We start from the raw sequence: 21,380 nt of genomic DNA on the forward strand, positions 1-21,380 counted from the left end.
TACAGTTCTGGTCACCGCATTATAGGAAGGATGTTGAAACTTTGGAAAGGGTTCAAAGGAGATTTACTAGGATGTTGCCTGGTATGGAAGGAAGGTCTTACAAGGAAAGGCTGAGGGAACTGAGGCTTTTTCGTTGGAGAGAAGGAGATTGAGAGGTGACTTACTTGAGACGTAGAAGATAACCAGAGAATTAGATAGGGTGGACAGGAGAGCCTTTTTCCTCGGATGGTGAAGGCTAACATGAGGGGACATAGCTTTAAATTGAGGGGTGACAGATTTAGGACAGATATCAGGGGTAGTTTCTTTACTCAGAGAGTAGTAGGGGCATGGAACAACCTGCCTGCAAAAGTAGTAGACTCGCTGACATTAAGGGCATTTAAATGGGCATTGGACATACAAATGGATAATAAAGGAACAATGTAGGTTGGATGGGCATTGGATTATTTTCACAGGTCAGCGCAACATCGAGGGCCGAAGGGCCTGTACTGTGTTGTAACGTCCTATGTTCTATGTTCTAAGTAGGAACACACATACACATGCTTTCATTCCCAATGATAGAAAATAAAAGTTTATTGAGGATTTCCAGCGCCAAGTTAGAAGTAGTCTCAACTGCCTTGGTGCCTCAATTGCATCAGTCCTTCCACAATAGTTTCAGTAGCTTAGATTTGTAGATTTTGAAACAAATTGCTCGGTAATTGAAGCAAGAGGTTTGCATTACATCAAAATATTATTTCATTGTATCAGGAAACAACCAAATACAAACACACCTGAAATGTTTTAACTGTATCTTAGCATACAGAACAATAATTTAGTGTTCAATTTTGCTACACAGCATAATGCAGTTAATGAAGTATTTTATCATTATTTTGCAAATATATAGCCATAGCAAGTACATTGCCCATTACCAAGACCTTTTCTCAAAGCTTTAGATTGAATTATACATATTATAGAAACAAATGACAATGCTGACTCTTGGACCGGCTCAATAGGAAAATGTGCAAAGTGCATTGTACATACCCAAGGAAATTCAAGTGACTAGAAACATTGCATTACCCTTTGTCAGTCTAATAAACACATTCTCTCAATCTCTTTCTTTTAGATTTTAAGAGTCCATTAGGAAAAGTTGTCAGTGGCTATTCCCGTCTGGAATTTTTTTTGCTGTTGAAAGATTTGACGAAACGTTTGCTCCATATTAACAAATTTTCCAGGGACATTAATTTTAAATTCAACCGAGGTTTTGTTTCAATAGGAGTATTGAATGAATATAAAACGCATTTGCTGACCGAAGTTTTAGGGCAAAGGTTTTTTTAGTTTCTGAGTTTTATTTATAATGACTACAATAACTGTAAAAAAAAATACAAGAAATCTTTAAGCCTGCAATCCCAGGAGCACCTGCAAGATCCATGCTGCTAATTTAAATGTCTTTCCACAAGGACATGCCCGAAGTGTTTAGGGAATGCAATTTGAGAATGCCTCATGGAAAGGGGGATGGATTAACTGTAGGGAATGGGAGACTACAACGTTTTTTATGCAACATGGAGGAGCACCTTTGACCTTTTAAAGGAAAGCTTCAGCCTGCAGACATGTTTCAACCAGGTGGGAAAGTTTTGAAAGTTTTCTCCACTTAGTTTAAGGGCAGTCAGTATCCTATGTAAGGGTTCCAGTTTGAACAGAAGATGGAGACCAATTGGCTCATTGGTTCAATGCTGGATCTGGGATGGACAACATAAAACACTATTGGCTCCTGATATCACCTGTGAAAACTGCTCACTATTTCTCCATCATCACAGAATGTGACACTTACCCTGCAGCCCCTACTGGAAACCATTGTCTTAAACCTAGCTCCTCCACTGTATCACAAGTGTAAGGAGCTCATGAATTCCTTTGTAACAACATTGAGACCATTCGAGCAGCTGCCTCCACCAAATCCTTCTCCTGTCCTAGATCATCAGGTCTTCCTACAGGGCTAATTCCTGCCCTAAACCAGAACTTATATCTTTCTCTAGGTGCACTCTGCTACTCCTTATGCATTCTCCAAGCTTGTTTTGGCCATGAACATTACTTCATCCTCTCTCTATGTCATTTATCCACTAAACTACAAACTTATCTGCTTGTCTGCCATGTTAACAACTATTGCTAATTGTTTTCACACTGCCCAGAAATGTATAGGCTAGGTGGATTAGCCTGGGAAATGCAGGGTAATGGGGATACGGGTGCTGGGTCTGCATGGAATACTCTTTGGAGGGTTGGTGTGGACTCAATGGGCCAACTGGCCTGTTTCCACACTGTAGGGAATCTATAGTTCTATGATTTCTCAGGTCCTGAAACTCCTTTAAATCTGCTGCCATCACTCCTTCAAAAAAACTCAAACTACCATCCCACCTCCAAGGTCTTTGTTCTCTCTCCAGGTCTTAAAATGTGTAGTTACTTCCCAAATTCGCATCCCTCTTCCCTGGAACTCCGTGGGCCTGATTCCTGGTTGAAGAATGCACAGATGGGACATTTTCTGCTTCTCAACCTGGGAAATCTAGCTCAGGAGGTTGGATTTTCATTTCAGGATGTCTGGGTTCTTTGGAAGGTGGGAATGAGTGTGGTTGTTATTGGCTGCAGAGTTAGGCTGGGAACAAAGTTTGTCTCTGTGCATTGGAGCTGTGCTGAAGATTAATTAAAAAACTAATTAAATCAAAACCAACCTCCATCCCTCCCCTCACAAAATCCCATATTTACTTCCCTTGTACCAGAGATGCTAATCCATGTCACCTAACACCCTATGCACACTTCCATAACTTCCCCATTCCCCTCTCATACTCTCTGTGCCATCCTATGTCATTTTATCCATTCGCATGTTGCCTCAATCTTCCTGTAATCCTATTCCTCTGTAGCCCCATAATCCAGTGCTAACCCATGCCTCACTCACCCCTTCATCATCCCTATGCCAACACAGTGTCAACATGCCAACTCATGGCCACAATCCTTTGCCCTCTCTGCTCCATGTACACTTAACTAGTATACACAGTGGGAAAATCTCAGGAGCCATGCTGACATAAAATAAAATTGTGTCTATTAATGATACACTGATTAAAAAAGCTCAGTACATTGAAATTCCTAAATTTAATCTTTTATCATAGAATCATAGAATTCCTACAGTTTGGCCCAACAAGTCCACACCAACCCTCCAAAGAGTAACCCACCCAGACCCATTGCCGACCTTATTACTCTACATTTACCCCTGACTAATGCAACTAACCTACACATTCCTGAATACTATGGGCAATTTAGCTTGGCCAATTCGCCTAACCTGCACATCTTTAGATTGTGGGAAGAAACCAGAGCACCTGGGGGAAACCCACACAGACACAGGGAGAAGGTGGAAACTCTACACAAACAAACATTTATACAGTTAGTGGTAATATCACTGTACTAATAATCAGAATCTATGACTTGCATTCAAATCCCATGCGGAAGATGGTGAAATCTGGTCCAATCTATTCCAGTCTAAAGGCAACCACTTAACTATTGTTGTAAAAACTCATCTGGTTTATTAATGTCCATGAGGGAAGGAAATCTGCCACCCTTTACCCAGTCTGGCCTACAGGGGCCTCTAGGCCCCACTCTTAACTGCTCTTTGAGCATTTAGGATAGGCAATAAATACTGATCTAGCTAGCATACATCCCATGAATGAGTAAAAAAATGTAATCCCTTGATAAATTTGATAATTCCTGCCCACCTTTAGAATCCTATGGGTTCTTGGGCAATGGATACCCCTCCAAAATAATCTGACTGCCCTCTCCCATGGTCTCCTAAGATAAAATTTACAGGGGTACTCAGGTCTCCTGGCTGTCCAAAATAAATTCATTGAAACACTTCTGGTTTGCTCCTTGTATTCTGGGTTCCTGACAGTGGAGATAACGAAATGGGAGTCAAATAGATTCAGATCATTTAAATGGCCAGGGAATCAGAAATAGACGAAGCTTGGGCCGTGTTTCATGAAAATCGAAAGTGTCAGGTTTAGGAATGGAACTGCTGATGTTTGGGAATTTTCACAACCTCTATGTGGTGGCAAAAAAAAAACTGCATATGTGTTAGAATCCCTCCAACCAACTTTTCACCCTGCCACATTACTGAAATGGCTTTTATCAATGTCACAATGGCGTTCTGTCTGACTGTGAAAAATATCAATATTTTTCCCTCCTCATCCACCTGGACTAGCCATGGTTGAACACATTAGCCTCCTTTTAGATGCTACCTCATCAGACGCAAGATCTCCTTCTCTGGCTCTGTATCAATTTTCTTTTATAATGTACCTGAGCAGTATCTTGGATGTTTTATTTCATTAAGACACTACACAGATAAAACTTCTTGTTCTAATGTTTAATTCCACCTTGGAAAATCATACTATATCAATGGGATATTTCCTATTTTCCATTCTGACCATAGCAGAATGGATGGGTAGGGGGGTGAATAAGGTTACAGAAAAAGAATTGAGACAATGAAGGAAATTAAACAGGTAGATGAAAACTAAGATATTATTAATGAATGTTATGTGATATTGTTAATTTTGTGTTAGCCTGAGCTGAATAAAGAGCAATATTGCACATTTGAATCCAGAACGGACTGTATTCGAACTGGAACTACTAGATTTGGATTCTAGCTCACTCCTCCTCCGCAACTGGTGAAAACAAAGGCATCAGATATGGAAGTACTTTACCCTTCCAGTCTTTAGATACTTTAATTTAATCACATTATGATATATGAGTGAGGCCCTTTCTGTTGTATTTCTGCATTGTTAGGTTCAGGGCAGTGCTGTGATTATCAAAAAAAAATCATGGTTATCTGCTTTAGTGCAAATGAAAAAAATTGATATGAACTCATTGTTTTCTTCCTCAGTGTAAAGTATGCATACATTTACACACAGAACAGTATAGCTCTGTCATTCAAAACTGATCCCATCCGCACATTGCCCAGATCCCTCTATTCCCTGCTTGTTCATGTGTCTGTCTAAATGCCTCTTAAACATTCATGAGATAATTAGACCAGGAAGGTCCTTAACCTATGAATATTATTAGATGACAAACAAATCAGTGGAATCAGGATTCGTCTTAATTTATAGTTGACCTTTACCATTGACCTAAAGAGTACAGAAGGGCTGGGGTTCATACTTTGATTATTACTCAATGCCCTCCACCCCAACCATACAGCCAACCATGGTGCAATGTCAGATGTAAGGAGTATGCTGGAAATGGTCTCATGGCCAGGATAGCCTCGTGTCACTCATTCTCCCTACACTCAACAAAATTGTACACTCTTCAATGGAACTCCACCTCAAATGAATTTCACAACCTTTATAAAGTATTTGAATGAGGACTTGAAATGTCATAATATTCAAAGCTATGGGACAAGTGTAGGTTTAGTGTAGCTTTGTCAGCACATACTTGATGGACCAAAGGGCCTCTTCGATGCAGTCTGATTCTTTGAACCAGTACTTTGTGTGAGAAGAAAGTGAGAACCTGACAAATGAAGAGCAATTTGGGTGAAATGAATTGTGCAAAGACAGATTTTGACATCACAAAATTATATATTAGTTTTCTCATAAAATTTGATATTTCTTCCTTTTTAAATAAAATACCAGAAAATGTTTTTTCAACCTAGGTTGATTTGGTTCACTCATTTAACCTACCGACTGGTTGATCATTGTAACAGTCTTTCTAGTCAATCTGAATGGACTTACTGTGTGGCCATTGTCATTTCCAGCTGGAATTTCACTACCTTCCATTTATGTAGAAATCTGAGAATAAGACTCATATTGAATTCATGCTCATCAATAACATAAGCTCAAAGGATTCTTCCTTGTCCCTTATAATGATCTTATTGGTGTGCTTCATATCTCTCTCTAAGGGTTGATTTGTTTACTGGGCTGGATGACTAGTGTCTGGAGTAGAATGAAATGAACAATGGATGTTCAAATCCTGCACATAAAGGATTGAATTTTTGCCTTGCTGTGCTTAATGCAGACAGGTACCCTTCAAACTGTATAACCACATGGAACTCTGCAACATGTCTGTGGTCCCCATAGATTATGTCTAAAATCACAGTTCTATTTAATAATAATAAATACATGTTAATTTAGAGTCATAAAGTCATTTAGCATGGAAACAGACCTTTTGGTACAAATCATCCATGCCGACCAAGTTTCTCAAACTAAACTAGTGCCACTTGCCTGTGTTTGGCCCCTATCCCTCAATCATGTGCATGTCCAATGTTGTTTAAATTTTGTAACTGTGCCTGTATCTACCACTTCCTCTGGCAGTACATTCTACATATGACCCTCAAATCCCTTTTAAATCTTTCTCCTCTCACCTAGTTTTGAATTCCCCCACTCTTGTTAGGTTATAAAGACAAAGTTGAGTTTTAATCACCCATTGTAAAATTTGTTGCTACTGTAATAGCATGAGCTAATCGGGTCACTTATGCAGGGGATCATCATATGTGTTTCCTGTAAAAATCAATGTAAATGTGAGTTGTAAATATCCCAACAGAAATCCTCAAATAGCAGAAACAATATTTTCAGTCATTTTCTGGAATGAATATGGCTTTTTAACCACATGTTGAGACTCTCTCCTCTTCCCAAACCCATGGAAATTGACCATCAATGATTAGTGAGGAAATGACTGCCAGCAGGACACTGTTAATTCTTGGATTATGCAACTCTCCAGTGATAGGTCACTGAAAAAAATGCAACTTCCTGCTTGTAGGAGCAAAGATCAGTTTATGTGAATTATAGCTGAAAGAGAAAATAAAATGTTTGAAAGTATGACTTTCTCTGTACATGCAACAATGTGCTTCAAACCCTAGCAAGTGATAGATAATGCAACCCGTCTCCCGCCATCCTGAGAAAATCCAATGATCACACTTTAACATTGTAATATGGAAATAGGATTCTTTAATACCATATATTTTTCTATTGCAACAAACAATGTCAAATTAAAAAGACTGAAACATTCTACGGCTTAAAATATCTAGTGCTAATATCAAACACACAGAACATGAGATAGATACTAAGGGAAAATTCTTATATTTAAACTATTTTTCACTGCCTACTTTATCAACAGTCTGAAGACAGCACCTTCTTTCCTCAGCGCACACACACACACACACACACGTAGGCAGACATAATATTTTCATTTCGAGAGCTATCAACTGGGTCCCTCTGGATGAGATTGCTTATTTGGTATCAACTCATATCAAATGATATGAAATTTTGTAGCATGACCTGGTCCTCTCTGGTAACACGTGGAAAGCCCCTGAAACCTTCAGATCCCAACAGCCAATGGAATGAATTCAGACCTCAGTTTCAGGTTGAAAGGGCAGCATTAAAATGCTGTCTATATAGAAGTCTGAAGAATCAGCAGAGTACTATATTACCCTAGAAACAGGACATGTCTTGCATCAGTTCTGATTGTTGTTAGTCATGTGGCCAATGCCAATCAATGTGTCATATTGTAGTACACATGTTTTTCCAGGGGATGAGTTTAGTGCATGTCATGTACTTGTCACACAATTCTACATCTTTCTTTAGATTTTTCTAATTATATTCTCTCATGTCCCAAACTTTACAAACACTGTTTTCTGTTTCGGGGTGAATTATTTGAATGGCTGTGTCAAGCAGAAAACCCCAGCAGTCAGTGCAGTACACTGTTGAGCCAGGAGTTTCATGCTTAAGTCATCACACTTCCTGCTGCATGCATCCTCAGAGATTTGCACAAAGGTTTTATAAGTCAAAGAAACTTCTTTTAAGTTATTGACCACTTCGGCATGACGTTCTGCGCAATGCATGCAGGTCGTGAACTGGAGACATGTTGCTGTTAGCTGTATGAGGGCCTGGAAACTTTCAGAAACTCCCAGGAGCATCTCCACAGGAGCCTGGTCTACTTTAATGCCCTTCTGGCAAGCAGACATCAGTTTTCCACTTTCAGTATATAATTTCTCCTTTATTGATGAAGTAAGTATTGCACATTCTTCCTCAATATGACTTTCTCTGGGGAATTCTTTCAGCACATTGAGTAGCTCCATGATATCGTTCTGTATCAGATGGAATCCATTCGGCATGCTATATCTTTTAGCCTTGAATTGTGACAGAATGGAGCCTTCAAGCTTTGGTGTAAGATCAGTTTTAGGAAAATCAAAGGAACAACAGGTAAGCATGGATTTCTCACCTCGCCCAGTAAATGTTGTGAGGTATTGAGAGAGGTGGTTTCCTGAATCAGGTGGGGTGGTCTTTGGTGAACACTGCTGTATGGAATATGCTAAATCTTTGCTTTCGTCATCAACATCAGTGCCCTGTGCTCTAAAACAATTCCCATATACTATCTTACAGCTACATGTGCTCTTATCACCCATTGGGAGCTGTTCATCTGTTTCCTTATCCAAGTCAGTTGTGAGAACAGCTGGACCTCTGGAGTCAACATTCAAACTGTGTTTATCTTTTATTTGTTGGAGACAGCTCAGTTTGGTGGAGGGACATTTATTTTGCTGAGTTGCAGTTGAGGATTCCTGAATGATTGAGTTGTCTACTTCATAAAGCTGCCTTGGTGTATTTGTCAGCGAAGATATTTCCTGAGGAAGGTTTCTATCTTGAGGCCAAATTATCGATGTACTGATCTCATTTATACTTGCCTCAGTCTGGTTAGAGATCTGTTCTGATTTTGGTAAGTAATCTTTCGAGCTGTCTTCTGCAGGCTCTGTGTTGCACTTAGAAATGTTAAGAGACCTCACTGCGCAAGTTTCAATCTTTGGTTCTAAGTGTGGTGATCCCAAATGTTTAACCGTGCCGAATGTCTTAAAGGAGACTCGATTTAAATTCAGAAGTAACTTGGATATGTCAAGGGAGTAAGCATCTTTGCTTCCTTTGTCTGTCTCAGATGAGTTCCTCCTGCTGGAGATTCTCTTTTCCAGTACTGAGTTTTCTGACAGTGCTGTCAGATCTCCTGTAGACTTCATAGAATATAGCTGTGAAGTTATACTGCCATCATCATTTTGGTAACATGATCCTCCTCTTTGACTATTTTTAACCACTTCTTCAGAGATGAACATATTTTCCTTGGAGTTTACTTGATATAAAGTTTGCCTGAATGCAGTTCCACTTTGATCCTTGTCCATCCACTGAGCATGTTCATCTCCCATTTCTAGGACTGTGTTGTTTTTGACAATTGCTTCATCTTGCTCCTTGTCTTTCATGCTAATTGTGTTCATGGTTTGTTGTTCATCAGCGCAAGACACAGTGGTAACATTATGCATCTTATCTTCTGTTAGATTCTGTGAGTATGCATGAGCAAGCTCTAGAATTACTCCTGAAGGACTTGAACACTCCTCCACATTGGTGCAGTCAGCTCCAGGCAGCTGGGCTTTAAGAGAAAGTTTGTTTAATTTTTCTCCTACTTTAGTCTCTGTATGAGAAGCACATTCCTCTCTCATGCCTGAATCACATGGGTAACGTCTAACTGAAACTGGAGTAATGACTGGTATTGTTTCTGTGACTGACTTCGTTTCCATGGTATCTGGCTCCATTTCCATTAAATCTGATTGGACCTTTTTATTGGCACAGGTGGAAATGGATTTTAATGGACCAATAGGCTTAGTTTCCAACAAGGCAAGTTCACTCTCGATACTTGTCAAAGAAGAAAGAGTAAGTGATCGCTGCATTTTTGTCATAAGATGTTCCTTTTCATAACAACACATATGATCTCCATCTTTGTTTGAATGACACTGCAATTCAACTGCTTTTACATCATATACGTCATCAGATGCAAAATGTCTTTTTCCTGTAGTTGTGTATTTTATTTCTTCTGCTTTACTTTTGATGCATTCAACAGATTTGATGTCCAGTCCTGTGCCATAAAGACTTGGACTTATCTGCATATTCTGTTTTGCTTCAATCCCCTTAATGTTAGCAGATTCCAACTCTACCAAGAAAACAAAATAAAATATTTAATTTGTGGACATATTGTTTATCCTTTCTCCAAACATCAAACAACAGTGACTACTCTGCTAGTTAACAGAGAAGTTTAATTTTCATCTACATGACTCTTAGCATATACATGTAATCATTGGCCTCCATTGTTAATTGATTTTCAACCTATATTTGAAATAAATTCTTGAATATACCAATAGAGCTGTACAAAGAGGAACTGTCCTATCTTAAATAAAATGAATTGAATAACGGATAAGGAGCAAAACTTCAAGTTTCTATATTCCTTTCTATTTTATAGTGAGCGTAGCAAATGTCTTTACTGTACTAGAGTTGCCCCTTGAAATGATTTATTCCAGTGATTCTAGGGGCACATTAGGGTGAATTTTTATAAGTGGATTTTTCAATGGAACAAGGATTCATTGGTTAAATGCTTGTGCCCTTGCCAGTATTGTGCCTCAATGGGAAGATATACCAAAATCACAAATGTACTCTTGTTCTGCAACCTTATCTAGAATATCATGCTGCTAAATGTCCACTATCCTGTCGATAGTTACAACACTATCTTCCTACATTAGTCTACCGTTTCAGCTCTCTTTGAGACAGTAGACTGAACTAGGGTTTGGCTGCTTGGCAACAAGGAATGTTACACGGTTAATGACAGTTTCAGCTACTCAACAACATGTCGTTTCTGTTTTTTCAATGAAAGCTATGTTGCAGTTAGGAGCCAACCACTAGTGTCCTGAGGAAATGGCACTTCTGCTTGCTCTGCTTAGGTTCAACAGGTCAAGCTTTGCTAGAATGTTGCTGTGATTCATGATGGCCGACTCCTTCACAATTTGTAGATCTAGAAGAAAGGAGGGACTGCAGATGCTGGAGATCAGAGTCGAGGGTGTAGTGCTGGAAAAATACAGCAGGTCAGGCAGCATCTGAGGAGCAGGAGAATCGACATTTTGGGCAAAAGCCCTTCATCGGGAAATCCCAAAACGTTGATTCTCCTGCTCCGGTTATATGTCTGGGCAGCTACTCCAAAGGTTTCTAAGACCAAAATCCATCATTGCAAGGTGGGAGTTTAATGAAGCAAACAAGGTCATTTATGCTGGCTACAAAGAAAAAGGTTACTAGTAAAAGTTGCCAGGTAGTCAAAAATGCCCAAATGGTTCACTAATGTTAGTGAAACTGTACCGGTCTTCCCTATTGTGTATACAAATAGCATTTCAGATGCAGCTACAAGTCATGAAATGAAAAGATGGGAAGCTATTTACAATTAGCAAAGAAGTGGTATTGAGTAATTTGTTGGAGATGAAGCCTGCCATGTGCCCAGGTTCTGGTGGACTTTATTCAAGAATCTTAAAAGAAATGACTAGTCAGAATGCGATGCAGGAAAATGTAAAATAACCATTTGTAAGTAACTTCCAACTATCAGATCTTTAAAATTAAAATTAATAAATCCCAGGATCATGTTTGAATACATTAGTGTCTCTAATTTCGATGTTCGTAATTCGGGGACCTCCCTTCCCCCCCGCCCCCCACAGTGAGATAGTTGTTGCCTTAGTTTTAATTATCTAAATTTCCTGAGATTCAGGAAAAATTCTATTAAACTGGAAGACAGTGAATGTAATTTCTTTACTCAAATGGCAGGAGGGCAGGAAGCAGGGAATGACAGGCTTAACATCTGCATAGGGAAAATGTCAGAAGTTATTATTAAAGAAGTTATAGCAGGCCACTTGGATAAACTCTCAATAATCAGGTAGTATCAACGTGGTTTTGTGAATGGGAAATCACATTTAACCAATCTATTAGAGTTCTTTGAGGAAGGAACATGTCCCATGGATAAAAGAGAACTGATGAATGGATTGTATTTCGATTTCCAGAAGGATAAGTGCCTGACAAGACCACAACTCAGAATATCAACAGGACTGCGGATATTTTTAGTCCTTATTTCCAAAACCTGTGTTTTTTTTAAAAAGACATTAGGGAACAGTTGTTCTTATCCCCTTTTGTGATGATCAAGGGTTGTTCTGGATTTTGGTTTTGGAAACTAAGCAGGGCAGATTCAAGAAGTATCAGCAGGAATGTATTTCCATAATGTATTTCCATAATAGTGACCAGGATTTCACTAAACTGGTCTGGAAAATGATCAAAGACATACCAAGGGTAAAAACTTTTAATTTGGAGAAAGAAGTTTTAGTGAATTCTTCTATTTTTAGTGAAGTATAATTTTCTTAAATTGCTTTGTCTGTTTATTTCTTTAGAAACGGAATGACTTTACCAGGGATTAATTGTCTCGAGGTTTGAAGCTTTATAATTCTCAGATATGTCAATTACTTAAAACTGACTTTTTCAAATGAGCTCAACAATGGGACTAAATTGAATTCATAACTGAAGATGCAATTTTTAACTTGTGAAGACATCAATAATTTCATCATTGCCTGTTTAATTCAGATTCTTCACATCACTGGAACTCAGTACCTGTTCCTCATGTGACATCACTAGTCGGGTATATAAAGGTGCATTGGTAACATGTAATAAGCGAATCAAAATAAACACAGAAAATATTTTAATTATTCATCATTCTTAAGTATGTTTGAAAATGTGTTCAAATATATTTTGGATTTCATTTAATTTGTTGTATGGAGTAAGTGGAAGTAAATGGAAACCTGATTGTCATCTGTCAGACCTACCTGCTTCAGTTCCACTGAATTTGATGTCACCTGAACATTCCACATCAGTAAACTTTTCAGCTGCATCGAAAAATTCGTCATCAGAGCTGCTGTCCTGAAAGCCAGGGGGAGGAGCCAGAATCGGGATAGTGAGGACCTCACTGGATAGGTTCCCATCAATAGCTGGTTCCTCTGGAAAAGGAATTGGTGGTAACTCAGTGAGCAGGCCACGACTTGTCACATTCCAAGACTTGTCCCCTTGTGCATAACTCTCACCCTCGTTTCTGGGGCACTGGTTGTAAAGTTCTGCAGTGCATGGGTTCTCACTTTGGCTGAGGTCAGGAATAGAGCAAACCACCTTTATATCACTTGCAATGTATTTAGAAAGGGTCGGAGTAGAGGCTAAGGAGTCTGCTGAAGGTTGTTCAAAACTGTCTTTCGATTCCATGGTACAGTGCTTCTTTGTAACTGGCTCACCATCACTCTCTTCAGCGATAGAATCCTTGTCATCATCTTCTGAAATCTCACCATGTGAGTGTGGACCTGAAGTGCTGCTCATTGAAGTCTCCGTTTGCAGTTCGTCCATAGAGTCGGCAGAACGGCTTCTTTCACAAAACTCTCCTCCCTGACTTGTTGTTTCATCATTCAGATCAGACACATCCCCTGTGCTGCAACTGGTCTCTTCCTGGATATCCTCCCGTAAGCAGTCACTGTCTGTAGCTTCACTTTCCGAGTTCTCGATGTCCTCATTTTCTTCAGTCAGAGGCTGTAAGAATCCATTCCTCATTTTGTGGAGCTCTATAGACAAGTCTAATGATGACTCAATGTCTGATGATGACTCTGAATCACTTAATCCTCGGGCTTCGTCACCTGCACAGTAAAATAAGGTACATCTAAGGTCAGATGAAGGAACCATCTAATATTTCTTTAAAAACTGAATTCTGCCATCTTAAAATGCCCTCCTGGCAATTAGTAATGGGCAATAAATGACATCCCATTAATGAATAAAAAAAATTATAAAAACTTCAATGATTAACTTCTATGCTCTTCCTTTCTGTTTAGGTTATTTATTTTGCTTGAAAATGTTTGTTTGGATAAGTTTCTTCACGTAAACAGGGTATTACTGTCTGCAAGGAGTTGGTTGAAGGAAATACCTGGGGTGGAGTCTTTAACTGTTAAAGCTTCAGTATTGAAGTCATACCAATTGTACATGTTCATTCAGCTTCAGGACACCACTCAAATACAGTGCCAGGCTATTACTCACGATGTAAAAAGAAAAGTAGTAACTTTTACAGTAAATAAAATTTGATATCCTATTTCTTGATCAATATTTCTGATTGAGACATTCCTTGCATAAGCTTTCAAGACTTTCTAGATCCTATGGATACATATAATAAAATGTAAGTTCCTACATTCTGGAATTTTAACAAGACTTATCAGCAACTGTAACTCACCTAATTGGCATAAAGTCAGAGTGAGCAATGCCATTGGAAAATGTGAGTTGTGTCTGAACTCTCTCTCAGATTGCTGCTACTGATATCATTCTGAGAGGGAAACATGTTTAAACTGACATGAGTTTATTTTCTATCATAACTTCATTGCAAAGAGTCACTGTCTGAAAGTGATGCCAATAATCACAAACCTCGCTAATGCTCCACAGAACTGATCAGTCTAATGGAAGGATTGGCATGGACATGAAAATTGTTACCATCACTTAGGTACAATACCCACAGGAGCTGAACAGTCCGTTAACCTCGATTTCTAATAATCTGCACACATCTCAAAGGGTCGGAGAGAAGAGTCCTCCTGTCCTTTACACTGTGTTTTTTCATATATTAATTCATGTGATGACGGCATTGCTGGATGACCAACATTTATTGCCCATCCCCAATTGCCCTTGAGAGGATGGTGGGTGAGTTGCCGTTTATCTTTACTAATTGTGTGGATGATATGTCATAGCAGGAAATGTACACTGAGAAAAGAATCTGAGCCTTTACATTCAGGAAATTGACTGAACTGAAAGCGAAGAGAAAAAGTAGGGCTTTATGTAAGCACATACTACTTGGGAACAGATGTGAGTCACTTGGACAATGAAGTCTCCTCTGCCAATCAATACAACCATAACTAATCTATCTGTGTTTCAAATTCCATTTCCCCACTTCCATGTGATAACCTTTCATTCTCCTGCTTAACAAATATTTATCTACTTTTGCCTTAAAAAGGATTTAATGACCGCAGCCCCCACCAACCATCTGAAAGAAAAGCACACATTTCTGCTCTAAAAGGTTGTATTCTTTTAAAAACTGTGACCCCTAATTTTTGATTCACCCACAAGAGGAGACTTTATTTCCATTTCCAACTTGTCAAGGATTGCACTTCTAAACGCCAAAGGAAACAAGGCAGTCTGCCCAACCTTTTCTCATAAGACAACTTGCACGTTCCAGGTATCAATCTCAGAAAGCTCCTCTGAACTGTTTTAAAAACATTTATGGTCTTCCATAATCGAGAAGACCAAAACTACATGAAATGTTAGACCTGTACTGTCATCAATTCCCTGGATAATTGAAGCAAAACACCTTTATGTTTACATTCCATTAGCCTTCATAATTATGTGCTGCACATGGAAACTAATGTTTTGTGAATTATGCACTATTACCTAAAGATATCTCTGCTCCTTGAAATGGTGCAGTTGTTCTTACTTTAAGTAATACTCTGCTTTTTTTCATTCTGCCTGCAAACTAAATAATTTTTCCACATTATACTACATTGGCCTAACTTTTGGGCGGGGGAAAAACAATGACTGCAGATGCTGGAAACCAGATTCTAGATTAGAGTGGCGCTGGAAAAGCACAGCAGTTCAGGCAGCAACCGAGGAGCAGGAAAATCGATGTTTCGAGCAAAAGCCCTTCATCAGGAAAAGAGCTTTTTGTTTCAGGATGTGGTTGAAGAGCTTCAGGGCAGAGGAAATGACCTGGGAGTTGCAGAGGGAGAGGGACTTCCTGAAATTCTTGTAGAGAAAGGAGGAAAACTTCTTCAATGCAGGCATCCTTGCAGAGGATTCGCAGTAGGGTTAAAATCAACTAGGTAAAAACAAGAACTGCAGATGCTGAAAACCAGATTCTAGATTAGAGTGGTGCTGGAAAAGCACAGCAGTTCAGGCAGCATCCAAGGAGCAGGAAATTTTGCCCAAAATGTCGATTTTCCTGCTCCTTGAATACTGCCTGAACTGCTGTGATTTTCCAGCACCACTCTAATCTAGAATCTAATTTTTGGGCACTCATTCAATTGATTGACACCCATCTGAAAACTCCTTATGTCCTCTTCACAACATACTTCCCCACCCATCTTTGAGTCATCTGCAAATTTAGCTGCCATGGCTTTCCTCCCCATATCTAAATCATTGTTATAAATGCTGAGGCCCCAACACAGATTCTTCTGGGACTCATCATCCTGCCAATCAGAAAGAGAGCTTTTTCAAACACATTCTCTCTTTCTGTCAGCCGGTCAATCTTCTAGATATTTTTAATTAACCTGTTCAGTGATGTTATTACACATCTCTGGATCAGATGGGACTTGAACCCAGCCAATCTTCTATCCATTCAAATAAGTGAATATTTAGGTCCTATTTGGTGCAATTATCTTTTATGTGGCACATCAAATCCCACTGAAAACCCAAGTATAGTATCTCTACAGGTTCCATTATCCAAAGCATAGGCTAACCCTTCAAAGATTGACATAAATTGATTAAGCATGATTTCCCTTTCACAGAATAATGCTGATTCTTCCCAAATAGCTAGAGTTGTGTCCAGCTATAAGCTCCTCAGTAATGATTCCAACACTTACCCTGTGACAAGCCAATAGTTTCCTCTTTCCCTCCCTTCTTGAATAATGACATAACATTTGCTACATTTCAATCCAATAGAACCTTATCCAAATCTATGAAACTTTGGAAAATCAACATCAATGCTTCGACTTTCACATTGGTCCCTCTGTTTAAGAACCCAGGATGAAGTCCAAATGGGTCTGAAAGCCTGTCAGCCCAGAGGTCTACCTGTTGGCTTCATCACACTTCCCTCTTAATTGTAATTTCACCAGGTTTCTCTCTCCCTTCGATTTACAGCTATTACTAGAGTGTTTTTGTATTTTCTATAGTGAAGACAGAAGCAAATATTTGTTTAATTCAACTGCCATTTATTTATTATATATTAATTTCTTCCCATTCTCACTATCAAGAGGATCACTCACCTTACTTAATCTTTTCCTTTCTAAATACTAGTAAAAACTCATTATCTGTTCTTCCTTTTCTAGTTAGCATCCTCTCATACTCTAATTTCTTTCCCTTGATTAATCTTGTTGTCATTCTATGCCATTCCTTATCTTCTGTCCAATATCTGATCTGCTAATCATATTATACTTCTTCCTTAATCTCAGTACCTTCCTTAAATTCTTATGTTGGCCATAGATGGTTTGTTCTTCCTTTGCAACTTCTTTTTTACAGTAGGAATATATTTACTCTTAAATATACTTATTTTGAAATATCCCTTAAATATCTACCTTTACTTCTATATCAGTCTATTCCTGAACTTAGTGTCTCAGTTCATCTTAGGTGTGCAGTTTTCGAGCATACGTAATTGCCCTTTTTAAATTGTAAAATACTAGTCTCAGACCCACTCATCTCCCTTTAAAGCTGGAAAGGAGATTCAATCTACCTAGAGATGCCTTTTCTCTGTGGCCAATAATTAATCTTGTCACCAAGATTGGTACAACAGACCAAGATACCAGGAGAAACCTCTTCCCTTTTTTCCAAATAGTACACAGAATTATCTAAGCTTTCCCAAGTCTTAATGTTCAGCATCCAGTCAGTGAGAGAGTCTTCAAGTGTTACTTGAAACTGCAACTTTCACACAGGATGTAAAGGTTGCCACTTAACAAAAGCTGACATTAACCAAGGATTCAATCAGTCTCTATATTCAGAACATCCCTGTCTGATTTGGAGTGTTAACAAATGGCAGAGAAAACATAGTTCTGCCTGGGGGTGGTGACAATAGAAACAAAATTCACATTTGGAAGTTTGCTTTCAAAGATCAAAGAAAACTTACAGCCCAGGAACAGGCCCTTCGGCCCTCCAAGCCTGAGCCGATCCAAATCCACTGTCTAAATCTATCGCCCAATTCCTAAGCATTTGTATCCCTCTGCTCCCCACCTACTCATACATCTGTCCAGATGCACCTTAAATTAATCTACCGTGTCTGTCTCTACTACCTCTGCATTCCAGGCATCTATCACTCTCTGTGTTTCTTGGGCAAAAGTATGGCAGGAATAAAACTGGGATTCTTATTTTTAAAAAAAAAACGACTAATGTATTACCTTCTTCAGTTGTCTGACTTTGATAGTTGCTAGGCCAGATGAATATGGAGTCTGTTGAGTTCACGTATAGCCTATGATATCCAGCAATCAAACACACAAGGTCTTTAGCATGATGAGCTTCCAGTAACAATGTCAGAGACTGTAAATAAAAACAGAGTCAGTAATTAAACTTTTCCAATAACAGACCTAACCTGAAAATGATATCAACTCACTCATTTTAAAGATTTTGCTCAACATTAGCTTCCTTGAATTTGCTGGGAGCAGTGTTTTCCCTCATTTGTTTTCCTTCCAATCTATAGCGTGAAAATGTTGTACAATGCAGAAATTGCGAGTTGATAAGTGAGGGCAACAGGGAATCTGAGATCTGGGCAAATATTGGATAAAACAATCTATTTCTTTAACCACGAAATTCAAGGATTGAGAAAGAAGCAGGAACAATAGAGAAGGCAGGTGAATTAGTCAAATTGGGCTCAGAAAGAGAAACAAAGAATCAGAAAAATTGCTTGGATACAGACAAAAAAAAGAGAGAAAGGAGAAGTGAAAGCAAATGTAAAAGGTTGCAAATTTCTAACAACATTTATTACAGTTTGGAATAATATCTGGGGTTTGATTTATTCCTCTTCTGAATGGGAGAGGTGGATTGTGTTATGAAAACCTAAACTTCATCATTAAAAATGTCTTGATGTTGTCAAGTACTAACTATTGCCAACTTCCTGAAAGGAAACATTGCATTTATATAGCATATTTCAGAGCCACTAGACATCACTTTACAAACATGGATTATCTTTCAGATACCATCACTGTTCCAATGTAGGAGTGGGGTGAGTTCAATTAATCATTAATATTTAAATGCAATAATTTCTTATAACTTTCAGGCAAATTTGTCACAGAGAAATGGGGCGCATTCAAGAAGGAAATATGGAGAGTACAGGGCCAACATGTTCCAATAAAGGAAGGGATGAGACCATTAAATCCTGTGAACCCTAGATATCTAAAGATACACAGCAATGGATTTAAAGAATAAAGAGATACTTATGGCAGATATCCAGGGCTGAAAACAGCTGAAATCCTAGAGGAGTACAGAATGCTCAAGACGGAACTTAAAATGGAGAATAGGAGACCAAATAGGTGACATGAAAGGATACTAAAATTAAAATAGAAGGAAATCCTAAACTGGTTTACAGTTAGGGTAAAAGAGTAGTGCCATTGGGACTACAGCAGTAATTTGTGCAGGGAGTCAGGGGATGTAGGTAGGATTCCAAAAGAATACTATGAGACAGTACTCACTTGTGAAATGGACAATATGCATACAGAAAACAGGGAGAAGGTCTGTGATACAATTCAAGAAATTATCATTGACAGAGAGAGCTCTGAGTGGTCTGGCTTAGAATTCGATAAATGTCCAGGGCTGGATGAAATATATCCCAGGTTGGTAAGTGAGGCAGGGACAAAATCAGGGACATTGCAATAATTTTCTATACCTGTTTGGCCCAGGAGAAGAGTCAGAGAACTTGAGGACAGCCAGTGTAGTACTGTTATTCAAAAAGGAGCAAAGGATAAACCAGGAGCTAGAAGCCAGTCAGTCTTACCTCGTGGTGGAGAAATTGCTTGAATGATTCTGAGGAACAGAATTAATTTGTAATTGGAGAGGCAGGAATTATGACTCGAAGAGACTGCCTTCCTCTGGTCTGCAGTGGCCTAGTCACTGCTGCCTTTGGAAATTACTCCAGTGTCAGCAGATTAGTGTCACTGGCATTCTGGGAAAACAGGCAAGACGGGCTGGCAGACAGGCAGAAATCCCATCTTTCCTTGGTAAATGTCCTTGGTACTTCCTCCCTTTCCTTCACTTCACTTTGCTGGGCTTGATCAGATTGGCCTGGCCTGGCTGGAAATATGCAGAGGCCTCCCTAGCTCAGGCCCGAGTTAAATTGCAGTCAGGTCTCTTCATGTTGGGATCATGGAGGTGCCAGTGCGGGTAAGTACTAAAGGCATCTGCTGTCTGATTGACAGTGAGCAAAGGTAAGAGTCACCCCCAAGTAACTTCATTGCAAAACATTAGCAAACTGAGGATAGGAATAATTGCTAAACAACTGTTAATGCAGCACAGGTCACAGCATCAAGGATTTGACCAGACAACAACCTGTATTATAAAATGTACCAAGCCCTTGTCCAAGCAAGCAATTAGCATCAATAGCCTTTACCTTCACATCCACCAGGTAGATGTTCACCATGCTGACCTTCTCACACTCAAAGGTCAATTCCAACTTCCGGATGTTGTTGAAGTTTGTTAACTGGTTTATAATATTGAGTTTGCTGTTAATAACTTGGCTGATACCATACTTGGCTCCGACCAACAATGTGATAAATGATTCGCTGTCCTGCAGCTGAAGAAGTTGCATTTCATTAGAAACTTATTAAAAAAAGTCGAGTTTAAAAAAATGAGCCAGGTTTCTGTTTCTCCCTACGTACCAGAAGGGTTGCGTTAAAGGTCTTCCCTCCATATGCTCGAAGATCACTCAGTATGTTCAGGTAATTCAGCCGGACTTGTGCCGTGGATATCAGTTGCTTCAAACAGAATGAGTGTATTTTAATATACTGGCATGGAAAGTTATTTTAATGAAAAGATGTCCCCAGCAGCGTTGCACTTTTGGCAACATTTATCAAAAATGGTCAAAGACTTTCAATGGAAAATAATGGGAATCCCGCCTGGAATTTTCTAACTAGTGATTCAGTACAATGACAGACAACACCTATCAGCAAATCAGGTTATGCATTGGCAGCAGGTATGGCCCTGTGATTACATCCTCTTTAAACTCAATCTTGCATGTTAATAAAGACCCGACAATAATTCTCTCCTTCAATGCAAAAAACATGATTTTCAGCATTTCCTTCCCAGACATAATTATAGTTCTGAATTTTCAGATGTCTAGTTAATTTGCCATCTTCACATTTTGATTCCATTATTTACCAAACTAATCCAGTTGAGTTTATTATCATAAAACAACGAGGCACACTTCCTCTGATTTGAAAGAAATTAATGGAAAATCTATGTGAAGAATACATTTTATCTTTTATCTTTGTTGCATGGATTTAAATAACTGCTTTACAAAAAAAAGTTTTAATATCAAATAACCAATGTATATTCATGAAGCTCAATTTATCAAAGATATTCTTTATATTGTGAACAGTTAGTTTTCCTCCCTAAAATGTAATGTCCTGAACGTCTGCAGTTAACGCTGGGGATCACAAAGTGGCTGATAGATAATGATGAGCAGTTTCAGGGGCTGATCAACTTCAATCTTTCATACACAAAAATATTGAAATGCTTAACTGGGCTTACAATATGAGAAGATTTAATTAAAACTTTTGACCTAATTATAAAATA

General features: G+C 38.8%; 1 protein-coding gene and 1 long non-coding RNA gene across 6 annotated transcripts in view; one reads left to right on the forward strand and one right to left on the reverse strand.

Moving 5' to 3' along the window:
• LOC140491353 (uncharacterized) overlaps positions 1-12,532 on the forward strand; it is a 197,380-nt gene extending 184,848 nt beyond the window's left edge. For all 5 annotated transcript variants that reach the window (XR_011963294.1, XR_011963292.1, XR_011963293.1 and 2 more), the window contains one exon: positions 12,221-12,532. This is a non-coding gene — a long non-coding RNA (uncharacterized lncRNA). The remainder of the gene's footprint in view (positions 1-12,220) is intronic.
• Positions 12,533-12,632: 100 nt separating this feature from the next.
• The window catches only part of LOC140492494 (FERM and PDZ domain-containing protein 1-like), a 33,338-nt gene continuing 24,590 nt past the window's right edge, over positions 12,633-21,380 (reverse strand). The window contains exons 10-13 of the mRNA XM_072591386.1: positions 20,465-20,560; positions 20,197-20,379; positions 17,996-18,134; positions 12,633-13,498 (exon numbers count right to left, since the gene is read on the reverse strand). Of these exons, the coding sequence (XP_072447487.1) occupies positions 12,633-13,498; positions 17,996-18,134; positions 20,197-20,379; positions 20,465-20,560 (1,284 nt within the window). The remainder of the gene's footprint in view (positions 13,499-17,995; positions 18,135-20,196; positions 20,380-20,464; positions 20,561-21,380) is intronic.

This window comes from Chiloscyllium punctatum, chromosome 2 (genome assembly GCF_047496795.1).
Source record: "Chiloscyllium punctatum isolate Juve2018m chromosome 2, sChiPun1.3, whole genome shotgun sequence".
NCBI lineage: Eukaryota > Metazoa > Chordata > Chondrichthyes > Orectolobiformes > Hemiscylliidae > Chiloscyllium > Chiloscyllium punctatum.